Source organism: Orcinus orca, chromosome 6 (genome assembly GCF_937001465.1).
Source record: "Orcinus orca chromosome 6, mOrcOrc1.1, whole genome shotgun sequence".
In the NCBI taxonomy this organism is placed as follows: Eukaryota; Metazoa; Chordata; class Mammalia; order Artiodactyla; family Delphinidae; genus Orcinus; species Orcinus orca.
In genome coordinates this window covers 51684917-51707994 of record NC_064564.1, presented here as the reverse complement: position 1 = coordinate 51707994, position 23078 = coordinate 51684917, and the positions used below count along the sequence as shown (strand labels likewise).

Here is a 23078-nt window from a genome sequence, read left to right as displayed (position 1 = left end):
AAAATGTGGCAACCAAACATGAGACCCAGATGTAGTCTGATGGGGGCAGAAGGTAATGGAGCTGTAATTTTCCATGACTGACATACAATGTTTCTATTAATACAGGCTCAGATTAAACTAGCTCACAGAGCACTGGTGAGCCACTGTAACCAAGATCATCATTCCCCACCACCCCTGCCCCCAGTAAAAACTGTCTCGAAGGCCAATCTCCCTATACTTAACTAATCAAAACAACTACTTGATTTTAAATGAAGGAACTTACAATTATCTCAGTTAAATTTCCCTTTCTTGGGTTTAGCCTAGCATTTCTATTTGATAAGACTTTTTAATCATAATTCTGGGATAATATGAAATATATGATCCCTCCCATTTTAGGTCACTGGTGAGCATGCCTTCCATATCTTTATGAAACTCACCATAAAAATAACAAACAGGACAGCAAAAATGCAAAGCTCTGTAAGAGATCTCCACAGGGGTCTCCTGACAGGCTGACATAGACTCTAAATGTGTTTGTTCAGGCAGTACAAATCCACCTATCTCAAGAATCACCCAGCTTTCATATCTCCTCCACCTTATCCTAATGTATCATTAAAAGACTGATGGATGAGTCACTGTATTCTCTAGTCAACCTTATAATAAGAATATTAGATTCCCTAGGTATAACAAGCCATTAGAACCTAGTGACAGCCACAATCTTTCTTAAATGCTCCTTGACTACACAGTTCAAATTCAATTCTAGAATTTTATTAGGAAACAATGTAGGACTAAGGAATTGTGAGGTCTACTCATAGGAGATCATGCTTACTTTATCATTGTATATTTACTGTCGCACTTCCAAGGCCAAATACTCATATTACTCATTGTAACACTATCTCTAACAGTAGTACATTATATTATCTTCAAATAATCTTGAAGCAAGTCCACAAGATTTCCCATCAATTTTAAAATTATTCAGTGATGTAATTAAATAGAGGTCTGAATGTTTTAGGTTATTTGATAAGAAAAGGCCAATGACTGAAGGCTATAAATACGTGCAATGGCTCCATTCTTTGTCCCAACAGCTATGCCTGACATAACTACGTTTAATTGCCTGACAAAAGTAGTACTAATTGAGAGAGAGAAAAAAGTCATTATTGGCCCTATGTAATAATTACTCATGCTTTTTTTTTTCAAGTACCAATCACTTAAAAGGAACAGCTAACTTTAAGACCACAGAAAATTGGAGTAACAAGAAAAAGTGGTAATTCTAACTTGAGATATACTTGTAACTGACATTATCAATTTTTAAACGTATATAATATATTGGTTCTGATTATTTGATGCTTTACTTGAAAGCATTTCATCACTGATTAATAAGAGTTATCATTCCTGCAAAGCTTCACATCTAAAAAAGATTTATAACCATTTTAATGATCCTTTACAACATCCAACCAAATCTTTCAGTGCCATCATTCCCTGCTCCTAGCCAGGTGAGGAAAATGACTCTTGCATAGTTTGTAGAATTTTCACCAACTCTTCCTCAAGGGGCTGACTGGACTCCCACATAGGCTACTGGCTGCAGACTAAGAGACCAAATAAAGGGGATTTGCCTCCCCAGAAAAGAGAGGGGAGGGTTGGGTGGGGGGAACCTCTTCCAGAATCAGAACCAAGTTTCCAGGTAGAAGCAGGGGGACAGAGAAGTTCTTCTCAAACTGAACACAGAAAAGACGCTCTCTGTGCCAAACAATGGGATGGTGAGAAGATTTAAGAAAACCGGCTGTGGTTCCTTCTACTTAGACAAGGAGCCAATTGGTAGCCTGGCCCTGATTAGAGAATTAACAGTTCAAGTCTACCAGAAAGCCTTAATCGGGGGTGGGGTGCTGGGGGCGGGCGGCGGGGAAGAGTTGTGTAAGGAGGAGAATTAAATGGTGATAATTTAACTCAATACCCCTAATAGGAAAATTTGGGGTCCACAAAGAAGACGCCAGCTCCATGTCTTGGTGTATAACTCTACCACCTGGAGGAGAGAACTGCCCTACTCAGATGACAGAACTAGTCGCAACCTTCCTCCACCACTAAGAGAGATCACCTTGGCCAGGGGTTATCTTTATTTACAAAGTATTTGACCTTGGTTGTAAGATATACTTGTAAAAACTACAGAAAGTATTCTTAATTTTTTCCCCAGATAAGAGGAAAATAAGGAATAGAGTAATAGAAAACAAGAGTTTGGAGAAAGAAAACTTCCAGAGAAAAAGAGAAAGTCCTGGGCTATTTTATCTTTTTTTTTTAATGGATCTATTAAAGAAGCTGTGTCCTAATATTTTGTTGGGGGGTGGGGAGGAATTTCAGTCTAAGGTGACCCATGTGAGAGAAGGGCAGGTAAAAGAAAGGCCCCACAGGAATAATGAAAGGCCATAATCTCTCCAAGTTCATCGGTCAGCACCTATGAAGCTAATACTGTAGTTGGAGGGACCAATCCATAGTGTCCCCCAAGGCAACAGGTGGCTCAAATGAATTAGTCCAAGCCATTCCCAGGGTGCCGGGCATACAATACTTTGGAGGGAAGGTGGTTCAGCAGTGCATCCTGCCAACACAAGCCTGACATCTGCTTAATCTTCTCTCTCGGACTCCAACTCCATACTGGGTATTTCAAACGGGTAACAACTTGAAAGCTTCATGTGGACTTCCCATTCATTATTATTATTTCAAATGTTAAATGTTATCTACTTAAGGATCTTACCTTGGCTCCATGCCCTGGCAGAAGGCAAGATTCTTCTGCTAATAAGGGCCTGGAGGCTTTATAAGATCATGGGAGTTTTCAAAATATTCCTACATATTCATAATAGTCAAATTAATAGATCTGATGCCAGATGTAAAGTGGCGTCTAGCTTTAAAAGGTACTGATGCGGGGCTTCCCTGGTGGCGCAGCGGTTGAGAGCCCGCCTGCCGATGCAGGGGACACGGGTTTGTGCCCTGGTCCAGGAAGATCCCACGTGCCGCGGAGCGGCTGGGCCCGTGAGCCATGGCTGCTGAGCCTGCGCGTCTGGAGCCTGTGCTCCACAAAGGGAGAGGCCACAGCAGTGAGGGGCCCGTGTACCGCAAGAAAAAGAAAAAAGGTACCGATGGGATAACTTTTAAAAGCTACTTTAGAACATGCAGCTATGAATCTAATGCATAACCCGATTGCCTTTTGATCTTGGCTACGTGTTCACTATTCTTTAATGAACTAATCAGAAAAGACTTGGCATCCTTCTGCCCTGGAAAGTTATTTGGCATTCAGGAAAGAAATTTAGATTAAACACCTTTTAACAATCCTTTTTGTAACAATTAAAAGCTCTTCCTTTGACTTACTGACACGGTTCACAACCACACACAATGAAAGCAAAATAAATCTTTCCTATGCGGTACATTACACGCCCTTAGATGGATTAAGACATGCTATCCAAGTCTGCATTTTTATAGGCTTTAGGCTGCTAAAAAGCCAACAGAATTAGTGACAGGTGAGCAGCAGGTACACAAGGTGAGGAAAACCACTGGTAAGTCTACTTCGGGATCTTCTGACCCTGTAGTCAGGACACACCCGGGCTTGTGTTCTGAGAAAACAGAGTCCCCACCTTAATAATTCACAAGCTTAATCAGGAGACAAGAGGAAGCACACTGGGCAAAAGTTAGCTAACACATATGAACAAAGCATCCGTAATAGCAATTTTACATCAAAGCAGAACAAAATCTGTCAACTAGAAGAATAAAATGCTTAGTGCAGATTGTGTTTGCAGTTATGTATTTACATAAAGTCATCTCTTTAAAATCTTTTGAGCAGCATTTTAAAATTGGGGAAGTCCTTTACACAAATAATCCTAACAATCCGTGAGGTGGGTGTTACCAGAATCCCCATTTTATTAAAAATAAGGAGGAAGGGGGAAACTAGTTTAGAAATACTCAGTTTCTACTACATTTACAAACTAGCAACTATGTGTCATTTGGTTCACACAACAATTTTGGGAACTATTATTCACATTTTAGAGATTATGAAATTAAAACTCAAAGAGGTTATTTTGCCCCAGATCACAAAGCTAGCACAAGTGTCAGACATGGAGCCTTTTCCCAGCTCTCAAGACTCTTTCTGGGATACCTTTTTCACTTGCTGTATAAAAACACATGGTCTGTGTTCCTCACCAAAATATGGACAACCTGCTTTCCAGGGCCTAACACACTATGGTTACAAGCTGATTCCTGTGTCCAGAGTGCATTACATAAGCACTCTAATGCTGAAGGAAATGTCGGGGGCAGGGATGCTGCCCAACTGACTGATCCTATAAACTCATCTCAACAGTAACACCTATGCCGAGAGATATCAGATGTAGGGGATGCATTTAGTTTCCCTAAAGAATTAGCATCTTAGTCAGTTTTCAAATATATATTTAATTATACTCATCTGGAGACTGATCCTACAAACTGATCCTATAAACTCCATGTGAGAGGTCAGATACGAATAAGATCACCATTCATAAAATGGAATAATGCAGAAAAGGAGAGGCAAGAGATTGCTGTTGATGGACTCTCACCCTAACTCAAGGATCAAGAAAGAAGGTACCAGAATAACAGGTGAAGAGCAGTCAAGATTTCTGGCTAGTGAACATCTGTCAGGTGGAAGATTCTGGAACTAGTTTAAAAAAATAACCCACATCCCTTAAATATTTTATTTTAACTAAAAGTTTATAAAGACACATTAATCAACCAATCTTTTTTTTTTTTTTTGTAAAATTTATTTATTTATATTTGGCTGCATTGGGTCTTCATTGCTGCACTCGGGCTTTCTCCAGTTGCGGCGAGCGGGGGCTACTCTTTGTTGCAGTGCGCGGGCTTCTCATTGCAGTGGCTTCTCTTGTTGCGGAGCACGGGCTCTAGGTGTGCAGACTTCAGTAGTTGTGGCTCACGGGCTCTAGAGCACAGGCTCAGCAGTTGGGGCGCACGGGCTTAGTTGCTCCGCAGCATGTGGGATCTTCCCGGACCAGGGCTCAAACCCACGTCCCGTGCATTGGCAGGCAGATTCTTAACCACTGTGCCACCAGGGAAGTCCCCAACCAATCTTTTGATGTAAGATCAAGGAGTTTTCTTTGAGTGGAGTCTGAAAAGCCTTACATAACCACACTCAATACATTATCAGTTATCACCCTCTATAAGCAATAATTCAGAGACTTGCATAGCTATTGGAAATGCAGAGTCCTTCTAGATTCTTAAGATTTTTTTTCCCTTGGTGTAAAAAACTTCATGTTTCAACTTAGTTTTAGAAACTGAGAAACAATTACCTTTTGTGTATATTATTTAACTAACTAATGTAATTACAAGTGGAACACTCATACATGTTTGGGAACAACTACTTGGTTTCTCGGTGAGTATACCACTCAACCTGCGGAGTGTAGAGTATAAGAAAGCACCCACCATTGATGGGCAACAGTGAGGATGTTTCATAGAGGAATGGTGAGCACTGTTACCAGTGCAGGCCCATTAGTGGAGCTTTTGGTTGCAGACCCTGTAGGGTCGCTTAACAGCTTGGTAGAAGGGCTGCTGTTCAGGATGCATTAGCATGCAAGTTCCAACTTAGGAGATCCCCAGGACTGAAGACAGGAGAGAACACATCTTGGAGATATTGCAGGTTCTGTTCCAGACCACTGTAACAAAGTGAATATTGCAATAAAGCGAGTGCCACAAACTTTTTGGTTTCCCAACGCATATCTATTAAGTGTGCAATAGCAATATGCCTAAAAAAACAATGTATATATCTTAATTTTTAAAAAATTTATTGCTAAATATTGTTAACCATCATCTGACCCATAATCTTTTGGTTGGTGAAGGGCTTGAAATATCCCAAGAATTACTAAATGTGACACAGAGACACGAAGTGAGCAAATGCTGGTAGAAAAGCGGCGCTGACAGACTTGCTCAAAGGAGGCCTTCCACAAACCTTCAATTTGTAAAACAAACACAGTATCTCTGAAGTACAATAAAACAAAGCACAATAAAAAGAGATATGCCTGTGTAAGTTTTAGGATACCTTAATAAGGTTTCAAAGTACATGTGCTGGGGAGATGTCTTTCCTTAAGAGAAGACGGATGTGGTAACATTTTCCTTTTCAAAATGATGGCTGCTGTCTTCAGTCCATTTTTTCTTCTAATACATTCAACCTCCCACAGTGATAAATTATACTTGGTTATAATTTTAGTTTTATAGTGTAATCATGACTCTCTTAAAACCACCCTTAGAAATGCTAAGTCTCCAATGAGTACAATTAAATATGTATTTGAAAACTGACTAAGATGCTAATTCTTTGGGGAAACTAACTGCATCCCCTACATCTGATTTCTCTCGGCATTAAGTGTTAGTGTTCAGTAGAACTTTTTTTTTTTTTTTTTACAATTCTTGCCCCTTGTGGTTAGGAACTTAAATCTTTTGTATTTTTTCATTCATTCTTCCACATATACAATAAGCATTTAACTGCACAGTTGCTGATACTCAAATGTGATGGTTTAATAATTATTTAACAACCAAATTAACATTATTAATTTAAAGCTAATCTGTCATGGTAATTATGCAACCTAAGGAAACAGAAGGGGGGAAAAATAGTTCCTTTTATACACTGTGCAAGTGTTATTTTACCAGTTCCAATAATTTCAAGAGTACATATAAACATTAGAGAGAATGTAATCATATTTCATGATCACAAAGACAGCAAAAACAAGGTGGTCGTATAGCTCTCACGTTATCATGCTTCCACACAGTCGCTATAGGAAGTAGGGAGGCAGAAATTTCTTTCACTTCGACATCCTGTTATTGAAATTTCTCTGAAAACTATTTGCTTTTTTAAAATACAGAAGCAAACGTTTTGGGACTTTAGACTATGACATCCCTCTGCTGTCTCAATAAAAGATTAATCTGTGGTCCTTGCCTCCCCTTTGTTATTTTTGTGGTTTAATACTCTTCATGGTAGAATCAGTTAACAAAAAAATCTCGGGTCGTTTCGTGGGAGTTTTCAAGAGCTCCATGCTCCTTGGCTAGTTTATGTCCTCCAACACAAAAGCAAGGGCTACAAAGACTGGTAAAGTGCAATTCTATTTATACAACCGCTAGGCCGCTAGGTTATCCCAGGATTCTACTGTATGAACTTATTCATATAACGGTGGGTTATCCCCTGAACTGTGTGCTCTAAGAGGGCCAAGATTTGTCTTTTTTATACAGGGAGCTCTCCCATTCATTGTGGCCTATCTACTCTACCCTCTTGAAGGGGAGGGGCCAACTATCACATTTCCAGATCATTTGGATGTATTTATAGTTAAGACACCTATAAATACATAAGTCAGTTAAGAGAACTCAATTATAAATACATAACACATAAGTATAAATAAATCTTTACACTATTTAACTCAATATTTGTTGAGCACCAATTAAGTACCAGGCACAGTGCAAAGAGCTGAGAAATCAGATGGTTAAGAGTCTGCCCTCAAAATACCCTACTGATCAGGAGAAAAACACTTTAATATGAGAGAATAACAACTATAATCAAAATATAAACTGTTAATGGAGGGAGCACAAAGGAGGGAGGGATTCATTTAAGTGGGGCAGATTCTTTAGAAAAGCTTCAAAGAAAAGGTGAATGTTAACCAGGTCATAAAGGACCAAGGGTATTTCACTAGGACAGAAAATAGCATGGAATGATCAGGGAACCGAAGATTGCTAATATTTTAGGATCACTAAAGTATAAGGGAGAGCAAAGAAAGATGAGGGCGGAAAGGACAAATTGAAGAAGTCTTAAAAGTAATGCTTAAAAAAAACTAGCTATTGGGCTTCCTTGGTGGCGCAGTGCTTGAGAGTCTGCCTGCCGATGCAGGGGACTCGGGTTCATGCTCCGATCCGGGAAGATCCCACATGCCGCGGAGCAGCTGAGCCCGTGAGCCATGGCCGCTGAGCCTGCGCGTCCGGAGCCTGTGCTCCGCAACGGGAGAGGCCACAACAGTGAGAGGCCCGCGTACCGCAAAAAAAAAAACCCAAAAAACAAAAAACTAGCTATTGTTAAAGGATGCTAGGGAACCAAACCCATTCTTTTGAAAACTGGTTTTTTTAAAAAAGGGAAAGAATGTTTTACTTTTCCTAGACAAACTAACTGTTGGTTAAACAAAGGGTAGAAGAGGGAGAGTTTCTCTAGACAGGTGAGTTCTGGCTGATAAATGAAGAAAGAATGGTAGAATAAAAATACCACCAATTGACAACCCCTAATGAATTAATGCATCTAGGCCCTGAGCATCAATGGGCACTAATGTCACAAAACAAGAGATAACCTCACCTTACAGGCCTCCCAATGAAAGCTAACAACTCCATCCATGAAATAGTCTTGCCCCCAAAACAAAACCTAACCTAAACCTGGCTACACCCCTAATTTACAGAAAATAAACCACAAAGATACTATCAGCAAAGTCCAAACTGAGAAATTCTATAAGGCAAACAACCTAGGTTTTTTTTTTTCTTGAACTTTTACATGAAAAAAGAGATGAGAGGACCTGCAGATTGAAAAGGACTTAAAAGACATTTTTACAAATGGCAAGACGTGGGCCTTTTTTGGATCCTCATTCAAACAAACCGTAAGAAAAGAAAATTTATGACGTTTTGATTCTACTGGAAATTTGCTCAGTGACTAGATATTTTATGATATTAAGAATTATTAATTTGGACTTCCCTGGTGGTGCAGTGGTTAAGAATCCGCCTGCCAATGCAGGGGACATGGGTTCGAGCCCTGGTCCGGGAAGATCCCACATGCTGCAGAGCAACTAAGCCCATGCACCACAACTACTGAGCCTGCGCTCTACAGCCCGCGAGCCGCAACTACTGAGCCCACACGCCACAACTACTGAACCCCGTGCACCTAGAGCCCATGCTCCACAACAAGAGAAGCCACCGCATGAGAAGCCCACGCACCACGACAAAGAGTAGCCCTTGCTCGCCGCAACTAGAGAAAAACCCGCACACAGCAACGAAGACCCAGCGCAGCCAAAAATAAATAAATTGATTAATTTTTAAAAAAAGAATTATTAATTTGTTCAGATGTGATAGTGATGTCTTAGTTCTGTTTTTTAAAAGTTCTTATTTTTTAGAGATTCATATTGAAATATCTATGAATGAATTAATATGACATCTAGGATTTTATTAAAAACTATACTGGGGGAAGGGTAGATGGCACAGTTGAGACAAGAATGGTCATCAGTTAATAATTGTTGAAGCTGAGTGATGAATGAATGGGAGGCTTGTGATACTATTCTGCATATTTTGTGTATATTTGAAATTCTCCATAATAAAAGATTACAAAAAGAAAAGAAAGAATTTAGTGTTTAGCCCACACAGGATCTAAGATTTTGAAACAAGGAGATGTTGTTTAAAAACAGCAGTATTAAATATATTTTGAAAATGACCCATAATACCATTTTAGCCAGTTGTTTTACATCCTGTTGCATATTTCCTTCCAGAATTTGTCTGTGTTATAGATAGCTATATAGAGAAGGGTCTGAGAAAGGAAAGAAACAGAAGACAGGTAAGCAGTGATTATCCAGGGAAAGATTATATAATAGAAAAGAAAGAAACTGGAAATGGCAGCTTAAAGTTGGTAGAGGAAGATCAGCTGACAAAGGAGACTCGCAGAGAATGGTTAGAGAGATCAGGGTAGGTATAACAGGGCCAAGGAATAGAATGGAAAAGCAAGTCAAAGATGACGGAAAGGTAAAATCCAATGCTTAGAAGATGTTTTCTACATAAGAATCTGGAAAGCACTGGTGACCTTTTCCCAGTGGTAGTTTTATTTTTTTTTTTCGGTACGCGGGCCTCTCACTGTTGCGGAGCACAGGCTCCGGACGCACAGGCCCAGCGGCCATGGCTCACGGGCCCAGCCGCTCTGCGGCATGTGGGATCTTCCCGGACCGGGGCAAGAACCCGTGTCCCCTGCATCGGCAGGTGGACTCTCAACCACTGCGCCACCAGGGAAGCCCTCCCAGTGGTAGTTTTAAGGATAGTTTCCAAGAGGAAAAGCCAGACCACAACGGGTTGAGAAGTAAGCTTTTAAGATGTCTGTCAGTGAAGGAAAGGAAGTGAAGGGATTATAGCCTGAAGAGCATCAGGGTTAATAGGAGAGTTGAAGGCAGTATGAGAGGCTGGCTGATTGGTATGAGGGATGTCTCAGTTTGCCTCAGAGGGATTCCTCTCTTGTAGAGAGACTAAGGGGAACACAGCACACAGAGGCAGATACTGAAGACACTGGAGCGTAGGAGAGAGCGGGAATCAAGTTTTATCTGTTAAGAATACCAGCTTGTCCAGGTAAAGACTTCATTTATACTGGAGGTTTTTAAAGCTCTTTCCATGTTTTTATTATTAAACAATATTAAGATCTTTGATTTGCCAGATAGGTATATGTGTCATTTTCTGGTTTGTCTACTGATTTATTTTTCGCCTGAAATATACTAAGCCATGATTATTCTGGTTGGTATTTTCCCAAAGACAATCAAGGATGACCAGGGAACAAGTCTATCAAATTTTTCACCAGTTAATCTCTGTAACATCCCCTGAGATTAACACCCTACCCTCACTGAGACATGGCATGAGGCTTTTCAGGGGGATTCTGCTGAAGATGTGAAGTGTAAGGTCCATTCAGTCAACAAGGGGACACAGAGTGAGATGCAAGGCCAAGAGGTCTTATGCCTAATGGGCATAAACCACTCATTAGGAAGCAGTTTACCATGTTCAAGTGGAGGAGAGTTTGGGGAAGGGAGGACAGGACGTAAGAAGGATTATAAACTGTTCCAACTGGAAATGACAATGGCACATCAACTAGGGACCTGCCTCCTAGGGCCTTTTTGGGGAGCAATTAGAGCAGGGGCAGGGTTTTTGGGGGCAATGATCTTGGGCAGGTTATGAAACTTGGCCTCAGGTTCTGCTCTGCAAAATACAAGTTGTTAAAGGGAATTTCCGAAGTATTCCTGCTTTTAAAAATCCTATAATTTTCTAAATTGTGAAGTAAATGCTGTATTAAAAATAGATGTTCATGGTTTCCAAATTGGGTCTTAAATCTTTAAAAGAGTACACAGTAAGCTGTGGAAGGTTTTCCAAAGAGAAAAGAGAGACAACAGACCTATTAATATGATGAGGATAAAAAGATGGGCAACATGGGACACACCACCTCTTTTCTTCAAACCTTAGTGTTGGGGGAGGGATTTATGAGACTCACTGGTTTTATTACACAACCCAAGGAGGACTGTGCATGGCTTATCTTTAAAAGCAGGGAGGGGACTTGTTGCATGTCTCTGAAAGTGGCTGGACCATGAAGGCAGGCTTGGTAAGCAAGAATAAGGCATGACTGGGCGTCCCTGGTGGCGCAGTGGTTGAGAGTCCGCCTGCCGATGCAGGGGATGCGGGTTCATGCCCCGGTCTGGGAGGATCCCACATGCCGCGGAGCGGCTGGGCCCGTGTGAGCCATGGCCACTAAGCCTGCGCGTCCGGATCCTGTGCTCCGCAACGGGAGAGGCCACAACAGTGAGAGGCCCGCGTACCGCAAAAAAAAAAAAAAAGAATAAGGCATGACTCTCACCTAAGATTATTGGATAACCTAGCACTTTCCCATCACAAGATCAACAACAAGTCTGATGTTCACCTTTAATTAAAACAATCCTGGAAAATAACGAGAAAGAGGAGGAAACTTGAAAGTAGAGTGAACACTTTATAATCCTGAAAATGTGTCAGGTCACCTCGAGCAGAATTTGTCAGATACTAAACATTTTAAACCAGGGTGTACTTCCAGCAAGACTTTGCTTTGATTCCTAATACAATCTAAGGTTAGGCCGAGTGGAAAATGACATTTAAAAAACACGTGCTGGAGTAAAAATTACATTGTGGCCATGGATTATAAATCACTAAATTCCTAGACTGTAGCTTTGCCTCTTAATCTTTACAAGAACACCTACCAACATCGGATCTTCATAGAATACAATTCATAAATTACCAAGTAAAAAGGTTAAGTCTTTGTCTATGACATAATTAATATTTTTGTGTGAATTAATACCTGAGTGGCAGTTTGCATCAATAATCTCATCATTATTGTTAAAATCCACATTTTACAGTTAACCACTAGTAAGCTGATCCTGTCTCATCTTTTGATTCCAAGTGTATGCACTAGGGCCGTGCCTCCTGGACCACCTCTCCTGGGCCCAGGAAGAGAAAATAATTTATTAGCCAGGGATGGCTATGTTCCAGGACAAGGGAGCCCTATGTTCCTTCTTTATATCCTCCATGAGTACAACCTTAAGATAATGCAATATAGTAGATGGGAGCTCTCACAGTCACACTGGCCGTGTCCTAGCCTCTGGTATAAGGCGTATGAAAAAATGTAGTAAGTCAATAAACTGGTAAATAAGTGCCCCTGGATAGGCTCTAAGGTACCACCACCTCTCAAAACTTTCTGCAATTCTGCTGCTTAGAAAATTATATAAAGCATGAGTTGATCAGGACTGTGGAAATCAAAGCCAGGTCTCCCTGCACCCATTTATTCATAGCCAAGAACCCAAGTACTGTGGCTACTACATCTTATTTCTTATTCTCCCCCTTTTACTGAACTATGGTAACGTTATCAGAGGACCAGAGGTAGGCAGAAGGTCGGAGAGTTAATGCTGCTAATTCGATTCTTTTCTTGAAGAGGTTTAATCAGTCCCACAGTGGTTATAATTTGATGCGATTTCTCTCTCAACAAGGTCTAATCCATGGTACTGTACGAAAAGGCATGGGCTTTGGCATGGGTCGGACCCGGATTCAAATTCTAGCTCTGCTGCTTTCACATCTGTAAGATGAGGAAAACAGCTATCTCACACAATGTATGGATGAAATAAGAGGTTACAGAGTGAAAGTGTCCAGGACACACCTCACATGAAGTACAGTTCAATAAGGTTTCCTTCATTCCTGACAAGGAATTCCAAACTGGAATTTATCCAGTTTGATAAATTAACTTGCAGGGATTCGTGTATAGGAGTTCTCTTCATTTTCAGTAAGGACAACACAGACTTGTCTACATTTGTCATCAGTTGTGGTTTTTTTTCTCAAGTTGTTTCCCCCTAACAGGAATGCCTTCTCCTACACACCTACCTCTCATCTCCACTAATTCATTCTTCCCTTCCTTCAAAGCTGAGCCTAAATTCTAATTTTGTACCATCTGTACTACCTAATACAGGGTTTATATATAGGAGTACATAAACATTTTCAAATGTTATTAAACAAGACTAAAGTAATTAAAGAATATTAAAAACAATTAAACATGTTTAGAAGGAAATGTTTGTACTTACTCAAAGTGACATGACAGTTTTATCGTATTTAAAGCAAAAATAGAAGGGTCAGAAAATAAAGCAAGGGTCAACAAGTTAGTTGTCCAAAAAACAGTACTGTGATTCTAAACACCGAGGTCCCAAACCAGGGCACTCTAGTAATTACCTTATTTATTTACTTAAGTAACATCTGAGGACCCCATAAATACATTTTCTTCCCATGACCAAGTAAGGCAAGGAAATTTTCTTCTCTCTGTGTCACCGACTCTGAAAATTTCTCCCTATCCCAGTCCCCACACATCCCCATCCCCTATGTCTTCAGAATTCAAAGGCAAAAGTCTGCTTATCTCCACACACTTTAGTAAATGCTTTTCCATTTTTTTTCGCCTAGTGGAGGGATCTTTGACTTTATCTGGGAACATCTCACTGTGCAGTCACCTCTAGTGACCTAAAGAAGCCTCTTAGGGGTAATTTTTCTTTGTGGACCTTGACACTGCCTTGAAAGTTTACAGTCATCAATTGTTACCCACTGAGAACAATTTCTCAAACTTGGTTAAATAATTACATAGACACCAAAAGAAAACCACCCTCTACTGATCCATTGCATTATCTTATCTCCTAATTCAAAGAAAGCACACCCGTTATTTTGAATACCTTAGAGACATTATAAAATGAAATTACAAAATGGAACTAGAAGAGTCAATAAGAAGGAATCTTCAAACTGGAGGACAGCATTTGTTATTTGGTGGCACCTTCTGGGAAAGCTTGATATTACAGCTCAGCTCTGTTAAACATAAATTCTCACACAAAAGCAAGTGGGGAAAATTCTGAGAGCAGGGAGATAGTGCTGATGATACACTCTAATAATGCTAAAATTCAGAACTATGAGGGTCTGTTTTATTTTAAGCAAATATATATAAGAAGAAGATATATAAGAAGTGAGAGGTTCCTGGATGTTTCATAGCATGTCCCTCAGTTCTGAACACGTATGCCAAATCCACCTGAGGACAACCTGTCACCTCCTGAAGGCTGCTGTTAGAGCCCAAACCAATAGACATGTCAAAGAAACAATTCAAAAATGGAACAAGAAATATGATATCAAAGGCTTTCATCAAAACAAAACAAAACAAAAAAGGGACTTCCCTGGCAGTCCAGCGGTTAATAAGACTCCACGCTTCCACTGCAGGGGACACGGGTTCGACCCCTGGTCATGGAACTAAGATCCCACATGCTGCTCAGTGTGGCCAAAAAAACAAACAAATAAGGCTTTCATAGCAGTGATGCCAATTTCATGAAGCACATCTCTGCAATTATAATATTGGGAATTCCTGGGAAAATAAGATTTGCTTCACCCCCAAGTTTCTTAACCTTTGAGCCTCAGTTTCCTCATCTATAAAATGGGGCTAATAAGAGTCTCTTTCACAGATTGTTTTAAGAGTTAAATGAGTTAAAACAAATGAAGTACGTAGAAGGGTGACTAGCACATAGAAAGCACCGAAGGAAAGTTTAGCTACAAATATCAGGCATCCCAATGACATGGTAAAGCGAGTCGTGCAAAGACCATGTTGAGTCACATCTTTGACTCTGTGTCTAAAGATGACAGATAGGACAGTTACATAAAGATCATGGGCCTCAGAGTAAGAAAGAATGCACTGAACAGGCAATGCAGCTTCCTTGAAGGAAGCTCGTGGAATTTACTGGGAGAGAGATAAAATTCAATACAAGCAAGTGAAAACGCCGAGTGTTGGCAATTACTGATGACAACCCACTCTTCAATGATAGGGCCCCCTGTCTGTTCATGACCCTCAGCTACCTAAGGGCTTCTAAGGAATTATTTAACTTAAAAACTGAAAAACCATTTGGGCTTAGTGTGGCACCCAAACAAGGAAGAGAAAGAGCCTCTAACGTAGTTTTTTTTAAAAAAAATCTCCCTTTTAATTGCTTCAAATCTTTTTTGGAACAAGTGAGGAATGTGGCTGAATAAATGATCAGTTGATTGACTAGGCTGCACCCTCCTCCATCTGATCACATCTAGCACAGACAACACACAACCAAGCATTAGGAACAGGTCAGGTGAAACATCTCCACATATCCAACAAAGGTAACTTTCTGCCAATTATATTAATGAATGTTGTTCCACACTGGGCTGCATCTACCAGAGGAGAATTGCACCCCTTCAGGTATGTTTACTTCCAGTTATAAAATGCAGAGAACAGGAGTCCAGAACGAGAGCCCCCAACCCCCTGCCCCCAGCCAGAGGGTCGGGGCAGCCCTTTAATGAAGGGCCTCTCTAGCTGCTCACTCACCATCCTTACAGACTTTAGAGCTCTCGCATGTGCTGGAATTACAAGTCATTAAAAAACCACTTTGAAAGCACAATAAGGACCTTCTTCTCTGACTGTGACAGCCTTCCATCACATAAAAACCTAAGGACAGTGCTTCAACAGCAGGACATTTACTGCCAGCTCCAGACAGTGTAAGCACAGCAAGGCACAGGGTGGGGCTGGAGGAAATGAGGCACCACCAAAGGAGGGAAGTTTCTTTTTCCTTCTCCTTACTTTTTTTTCTTTTCCAAAGAAACTTCTGCTAAGGTGGTTTGCAGTCTTTACCCTGTATCTGAACCACCACCCACCCTTGGGAAAACCCACTCCATTAGATGAGAGTTCATCTTTCTCTCTCAAGATTTTATCCAGGAAAACAGTTTGGTAAGCCAAACTATCAAGACACGATTACAATTTCATTTCTCACACTTCAGGTTGAAGTGTGTAACATTTTACCAAATGTAGTCTGACCATTTACAAGGAAAGATAATTAAAACTTTTAACTTCTGCACTTTTAAATTACAATTAAATCTCTATAAAGCAAGGTGAAAAAAAAAGTGAAGGCAACGATAAGGAAATTACTACCATAACCAAATCTGATCATACATGGTTATTTCAATTTTCTTTTACTGTTTTTCCCCCTTCTCTGCTATGAACACTAAACTTCCTCGTATCACAAAACAAGATCAACTCAATAAACTTCTCTTTAGAAGCAGAGTTACATGAAAAACAAAAACTAGGGAATTACAGGAAGGGTAAAGGATGTTTGCTTTTTTATTCTCGATTAAAGTTTAAACAGGTTAATGCAAAACACAATTACAAACTTTTAGTTGACCCAGATACACTCAAGAGCCTCACCCTTTCTAGCTGCTAGTTAGCGCCAGTGACTAGTAAGAACAGTCACATGCCATAAGTGACCATTATGGCCACAAAAAGATGAATTCCTCAACCAAGAACAGCTTTACCTAAGTTCTTGAATGCAAAATATTCTTAATGCTAACATTTACATACATAACAAAAACAGGCCCTTATCATGTTTTCAGTCTTTGCTAAACGCTCAACCACTATAAAAGTCCTTCCGCCTCCCTCCACACCCTCCCCGCTGCCTCCTCCCGGATTCTTCTGTAAAGGAAAATTACTGATGGACTTTCATGTGACAATATTAGAGTTCTTTATAAAATGAGAAACATCTCAGGAATTTCAAATCCTATTTAAAAATTACTCTTTCAGTCATATTAATATTAATACAAAGATAAAAGAAGACATCCTAAGAAATGATTTAATAGTAACAGCAATAAAAAAAAAATCTACCAAGTGCCTACTAATGCAGTACTAGGTAAGTCCTTGCCCTTTTTCTCATTTAATTAAAAAGCTAAAAAATCCTGGGAAACTTGGGTTAACTACTGATTTAAACTGAGATGCTGGGACTTCCCTGGTGGCACAATAGTTAAGAATCCACCTGCCAATGCAGGGGACACGGGTTTGATCCCTGGTCTGGGAAGATCCCACATGCCGTGGAGCAACTAAGCCCGTGAACCACAACTACTGAGCCTATGCTCTAGAACCCACAAGCCACAACTACTGGAGCCCGTGCTCCACAACAAGAGAAGCCACCGCAATGAGAAGCCTGTGCACCGCAACAAAGAGTAGCCCCCGCTTGCCGCAACTAGAGAAAAGCTTACACATAGCAACGAAGACCCAACACAGCCAAAACTGAATAAATAAGTACTTTTTTTAAAAGTTAAAAATCGATAGATACATAAATAAAACTGAGATGCTCTGTCCTGTATTTTTCCATGTTACATACGCACATCAATATCAAGGCCATATACCTCCTCAAGACAAATTTCAGAGGAATGTGACATATATTCCAAGTACTTTTTCTCTTTTAAAACATTTAACCCACTCTTGAAAAAGGACACTAGAATTCTGCTGTATTTTTTTTTTTTGCGGTACGCAGGCCTCTCACCGCTGTGGCCTCCCCCGTTGCAGAGCACAGGCTCCAGACGCGCAGGCTCAGCGGCCATGGCTCACGGGCCCAGCCGCTCCGCGGCATGTGGGATCTTCCCGGACCGGGGCACGAACCTGTGTCCCCTGCTTCGGCAGGCGGACTCTCAACCACTGCGCCACCAGGGAAGCCCTCTGCTGTATTTTTGAATATCAAAAAATTTCTTTCAGGGACTTCCCTGGTGGTCCAGTGGTAAAGAATCCACCTTACAGTGCAGGGGACATAGGTTCGATCCCTGGTCAGGGAACTAAGATCCCACATGCCACTGGGCAACTAAGCCCAAGCATCACACCTATTGAGCTCACACGCCTCAACTAGAGCCTGTGTGTGCTGCAAACTACAGAGCCCATGTGCTCTGGACCCCGTGTGCCACAACTACAGAGCCCATGTGCCCTGGAGCCTGTGTGCCACAACTAGAGAGAGAAAACCTGCACACCACAACTAGAGAGAAGCCCAAGTGCTGCAACGAAGAGACTGAGCGCCATAAGGAAAGATCCTGCACGCCTCAATGAAGATCCTGTGTGCTGCAACTAAGAGCTGATGCAGCCAAAAATAAATATAAATAAATAAGTAAATAATAAGTAAATCTTTAAAAAAAATACTCTATCAAAGCTATATGTTATAAAGACTGCCAGAAGCCAAATCATGTAACAAATGGCTCATAACATTTTTTGTTTTAATTTATTTTTGTCTGCGTTGGGTCTTTGTTGCTGCCCACGCGCTTTCTCTGGTGTGGTGAGCAGGGGCTACTCTTCCTTGCGGTGCGTGGGCTTCTCATCACGGTGGCTTCTCTTGTTGCGGAGTATGGGCCCTAGACCCCACGGGCTTCAGTAGTTGTGGCGCACGGGCTCAGCAGTTGTGGCTCGCGGGCTCTAGAGCACAGGCTCAGTAGTTGTGGTGCACAGGCTGAGTTGCTCTGCGTAATGTGGCATCTTCCCGGACCAGGGCTCGAACCCGTGTCCCCTGCATTGGAAGGCGGGTTCTTAACCACTGCGCCACCAGGGAAGTCCCTCATAACATTTTTGATTAGTATGTTAAGTGATTTACCCAGATTGACTATTTTCACAATAATCCTACACAGTAAAGGCTATTATGATCTCTATTTCACAAAAAAAGAAACTAAGAAATACAGAAGGTCAAATCGTTTAACTAAGATCAATGGTGGAGCGGGGATTCAAAACACAGTCTGTCTGACACCAGAGTGCATACTCCTAATTATTTGATTACTTTACTACCTACCTACCTACATACTCATCAACAAATAAGTGATTCCTCAAAAATCATGCAGGCATATAAACCACGGATGCACCACTTTTTTTCTCTCTACTCACATACAACGTATATAAAAATCATAACTGAGAAGAACTATATGAATCAACGATCTAAGCCTCCCAATCCCTCTTAGTAGCACTGATTTTTATTTTTATATAAAACCTGAATCTAACTTAATTATGGAAAAGCTTCTTTAAAAAGTTCTTCCTTTTAATCGTAACTAACCTGTACCAAGGCAAGATATTTTCTTTACAGACATATCAGGTGAATAACCTTTTTTCCCTGGTCCTTCCCAATTCTTCACACTCGTCCAATTTCTTTTTGTGTCCTTTTTCTGTTTCCAAAGTCCATGATCTCTGCCTGCTACGTCTAAAATTACCCTCTACCCCGCCCTCCACAAAAGAACATAAATCTGGCTCATATTCAAATAATGAAGCTGTAAAGGTCCTTCGACAGATCAGGTCATCTGATCCTACTTACTCAGATGCAGACACACTCACCACCAGGACAATGTGAATGGTGCTCCCTGAAGGTGGGCCTGTCCCAAGCTATCCAATCAGTTCCTCGCCAAGGGAGACTACGGGGTGCTTAGTTCTCTCCATTACAATTTCTTCCTGCTCCTTTGGTCTTAACCACAGGAGGGACACCAAGTAGGAGAAAGGCCAAACACAGGCTACCTTTACCACTGGAGAAAGGGAATTTCAGCCCTCCTCTATCCTCCTTCGTTCACAGAAAGTCTTTTGGGCGCTAGATTACTTGGAAACACTTCTGTCAATTCTCTTCTGTTCTACCACCTATATTTAGAAGATTAAACCAAAGCAGCAACAATAAAAGCATTACTACCAGAAAACTAATAAGGAAAGTACAGTTGTTGGGTTTTATACCCAAATAATACCCAAAAGTCTTTAGAGGCTTTCACATTACAAAAACTCCTGTTATGGTCACTGGATAGGTGGCTCTGACACGTCATGAACCATCTTGAAAATTTGCTACCTACTGTATGGAATTACAATTCTCACTCTTCATTCCAGAAGATCTTGCAAGGTATTGCTTTGGATAAACCTATCAAGTTGAACATGATGTTTAGGAAAAGTCATACCTTATAAATCATATATAAAAGGGAGGGAGCAAGAGGCAAACAAAAATAAGAATACACAGAATTAGCTAAAGAGGAAGATCACCTGTGATAATTTCCTGTAGAAAGCGCATTCAATAGTGCTTTATGAATGCTATTTGATCTTCTCACAAATCAGCAAACATTCAAGAAAGGTGTCTTTCAAAATTTTGATGATGACCTACCATAAGAAATACACACAGCTTCTGAAATAAAATTTTCACAAACCATTACTTACCCATACTAGTTACAATGTATTCTGATTTTCTTTTTTAATCCTGGTGATGACATGCTAAATTGATTTCATGGCTCACTAGTAAATCACAAACCACAATTTGAAAACCTCTGTTCTAGAAAAACTGCAACACGACAGAATATGGAGAGACAAAATTGCTAAACTTGACAATCTTGATAGACTAGTCACACCCCAATAGCATCAGTGAACATTTCAGAGTGATTTGAAATAAAAAGTCAAACATACAAACAACGTTCCAAGGAACATCTACATTAAGAGCAAGTTGTGAATTAAGAGGAGGGGTACAAAACAAAGAAGGAAAAATAAATGCTTGAGATATTAGGACAAACCCATTAGGCTTTCGTCTCCATTTCACAAACTATCACTCTAAGGCTTTTACCAAACACTGGAACGAATTACTCCATCCCAGTATTTTATATGCTACTCTGCTTCTAATCTGATTTAAAATTTTGAGATTAGCTATAGAGAGTAGAGGGGGGGAAGGAGGTGGTCTCTGGATGACTAGGGATCGGTACTGATGCCATGTCCTAATCCTGGCTGCCTTTCTACCCAGAATGCAAATGGAGAAGAGAGAATCTGCCAAGCCCACCTAGCCCTTGCCAGCATTTGAATTAGGAACTTTTGTGGAGCCTCGCTATGGGGAAGAAAGAGAAGTATTCTAAAATGGCCAGCAATTTTTAGCCAGACATCTACCTTGACCGTTGTCTAGAAATACTGACAACTGAAATTAAAGAGATTACTGGGACCGATCATGACTGATAAGTAACAGTAGAAGGCCAAAGCTAGAGAAAAAAGGGAAGTGAGGAGGAGATAACTTCATGGTAAATAATGTTCATTCTCCAGAAATAGAATGGAATACTTGAATTACTAACAGTTCTGTCACTAGAAGTGTAGGGTTTCTTACATTGGTAGGTGGTTAGAATAGGTAACCTGAAATTCCCTTCCAACTCTGAGAAATAGTAATTATAAGTTTAAATCTCAGGATTTCCCTGGTGGCGCAGTGGTTAAGAATCCGCCTGTCAATGCAGGGGACACGGGTTTGAGCCCAGATCCAGGAAGATCCCACATGCCGCAGAGCAACTAAGCCCGTGCGCCACAACTACTGAGCCTGAGCTCTAGAGCCCGCGTGCCACAACTACTGAAGCCCATGCGCCTAGAGCCCGTGCTCCACAACAAGAGAAGCCACCACAATGAGAAGCCCGCGCACCGCAACGAAGAGTATCCCCCCCTCGCCGCAACTATAGAAAGCCCGCTCACGGCAACGAAGACCCAATCCAGGCCAAAAAAAAAAGTTTAAATCTCAACATCAAATAATATTTTGGGGGATTATCAGATGGCCAAATGTTCTTTTAGGAACCCACAAAAGATAATCCTACCCATTAGCAAACCTTGTAATGAAGATACATACCCTGCCCCTTCCAAATCAGTGGCTATACAATGGGGGAAAAAATTAAATATTTCATTTCCAAAATACCACTACCTGGTTTCATGACACATATAAACATCAAAATGTATCAAATCACACATTTTAAATATACAGTACATTGTTATATCAATTTTGCCTTGATAAAAGTATTGAAAAATACTATCACCAGTTTTCAATCTATGTAAACAAATTACTTCATTACACTGATCAAAAAGATCAACATTGCAGCTACACCCTAATACTTCCTGTTTCTTTTTAAAATTGATTTTCTGGTGTATTCTACTTTCATTGCATTCTTCTCACTTTCCTGGAAAGCACAGTAACTAAGCTCTGATAAGCATCTAGATTTTTCTGCTGCTATTCAAATGACCCATTATTATACCCTGGAACATATCTTTCCTTTAACAACTTAAATCATAGCCTACAAGTCTGCAGATTCCTTAATGATTTCATTTCCTTCTTTCCATTAGTTAAGGAAATTCATTTCTAGGCCATTTCTGCTTCCATGCTACCATCTTCTGGTGCAACTGTCATTCTCCTTCCTCTGTCTTTATGCTGAAGCTATCGGAAATAAAATTGGAAAACTAATAAGGGAAAGGAGGAAAACCAGCCAGGCTACTCACATCAGATTTAGAGGACATATTCTCCTCCACGTCGGAATCATTGGGATCCACAATATCATCAAATGGCGGTAAAGTTGATTTCTTCTTCTCTGACGTCTCACTTTCAATTTTGACCTTTCCCATCTTGCCATGAGATTTATCTTTTATCTGTTTTTTATCAGCAGAACAAGTGAGTATCAGCGGTGGCGCGTTAGAAAAACTTTTAAATAAAGCCTCTGAGCTACTCTTTTTCCTTTTTTTGGCTGACAGTTCTTCGGAATCTGCAATGGGGGGTCTTTTACTAGGAGCCTTCTTATCTTGCTGTCCACTGGTGATCGTGAGTAAGTTACTATCTGGTTTTGGCTCTTTCGACATGGGTTTCGGTTCCTTGAAGGCCATCTTAGGAACGATTTTTTCTTCTTTCAGTGGTTTATTTTCTTTGGGTTTCTTAGAGGATTCTTTGGAAGATTTGTTGTGATCCCTGGAAGGTTCTTTGAAGGCACTTTTATGTTCTCTGGAGTCTTTAGAAGGTTTTTCCTTGTGCTCCTTCGTTAATTTGTGAGGCTTGGAAAAACTGCTGCTGCTGCTACTGCTGCTACTGCTGCTGCTGCTGCTGCTGCTGCTACTGCTGCTGCTGCTGCTGCTGCTGCTACTGCTGCTGCTGCTGCTGCTACAACTGCTGCTGCTGCTGCTGCCGCTGGGATGGATACTCCTGTTGGGGTCCTGCGGAAAGGCAGGGAGAAAAGCAAAGTCTCAAAAC

General features: G+C 40.7%; 1 protein-coding gene across 2 annotated transcripts in view; it reads right to left on the bottom strand.

Moving 5' to 3' along the window:
- Positions 1-23078, bottom strand: part of MLLT3 (MLLT3 super elongation complex subunit) — a 264885-nt gene that overhangs the window by 54106 nt on the left and 187701 nt on the right. For both annotated transcript variants that reach the window (XM_004286220.4, XM_004286221.2), the window contains exon 5: positions 22340-23041. In XM_004286220.4, the coding sequence (XP_004286268.1) occupies positions 22340-23041 (702 nt within the window). The remainder of the gene's footprint in view (positions 1-22339; positions 23042-23078) is intronic.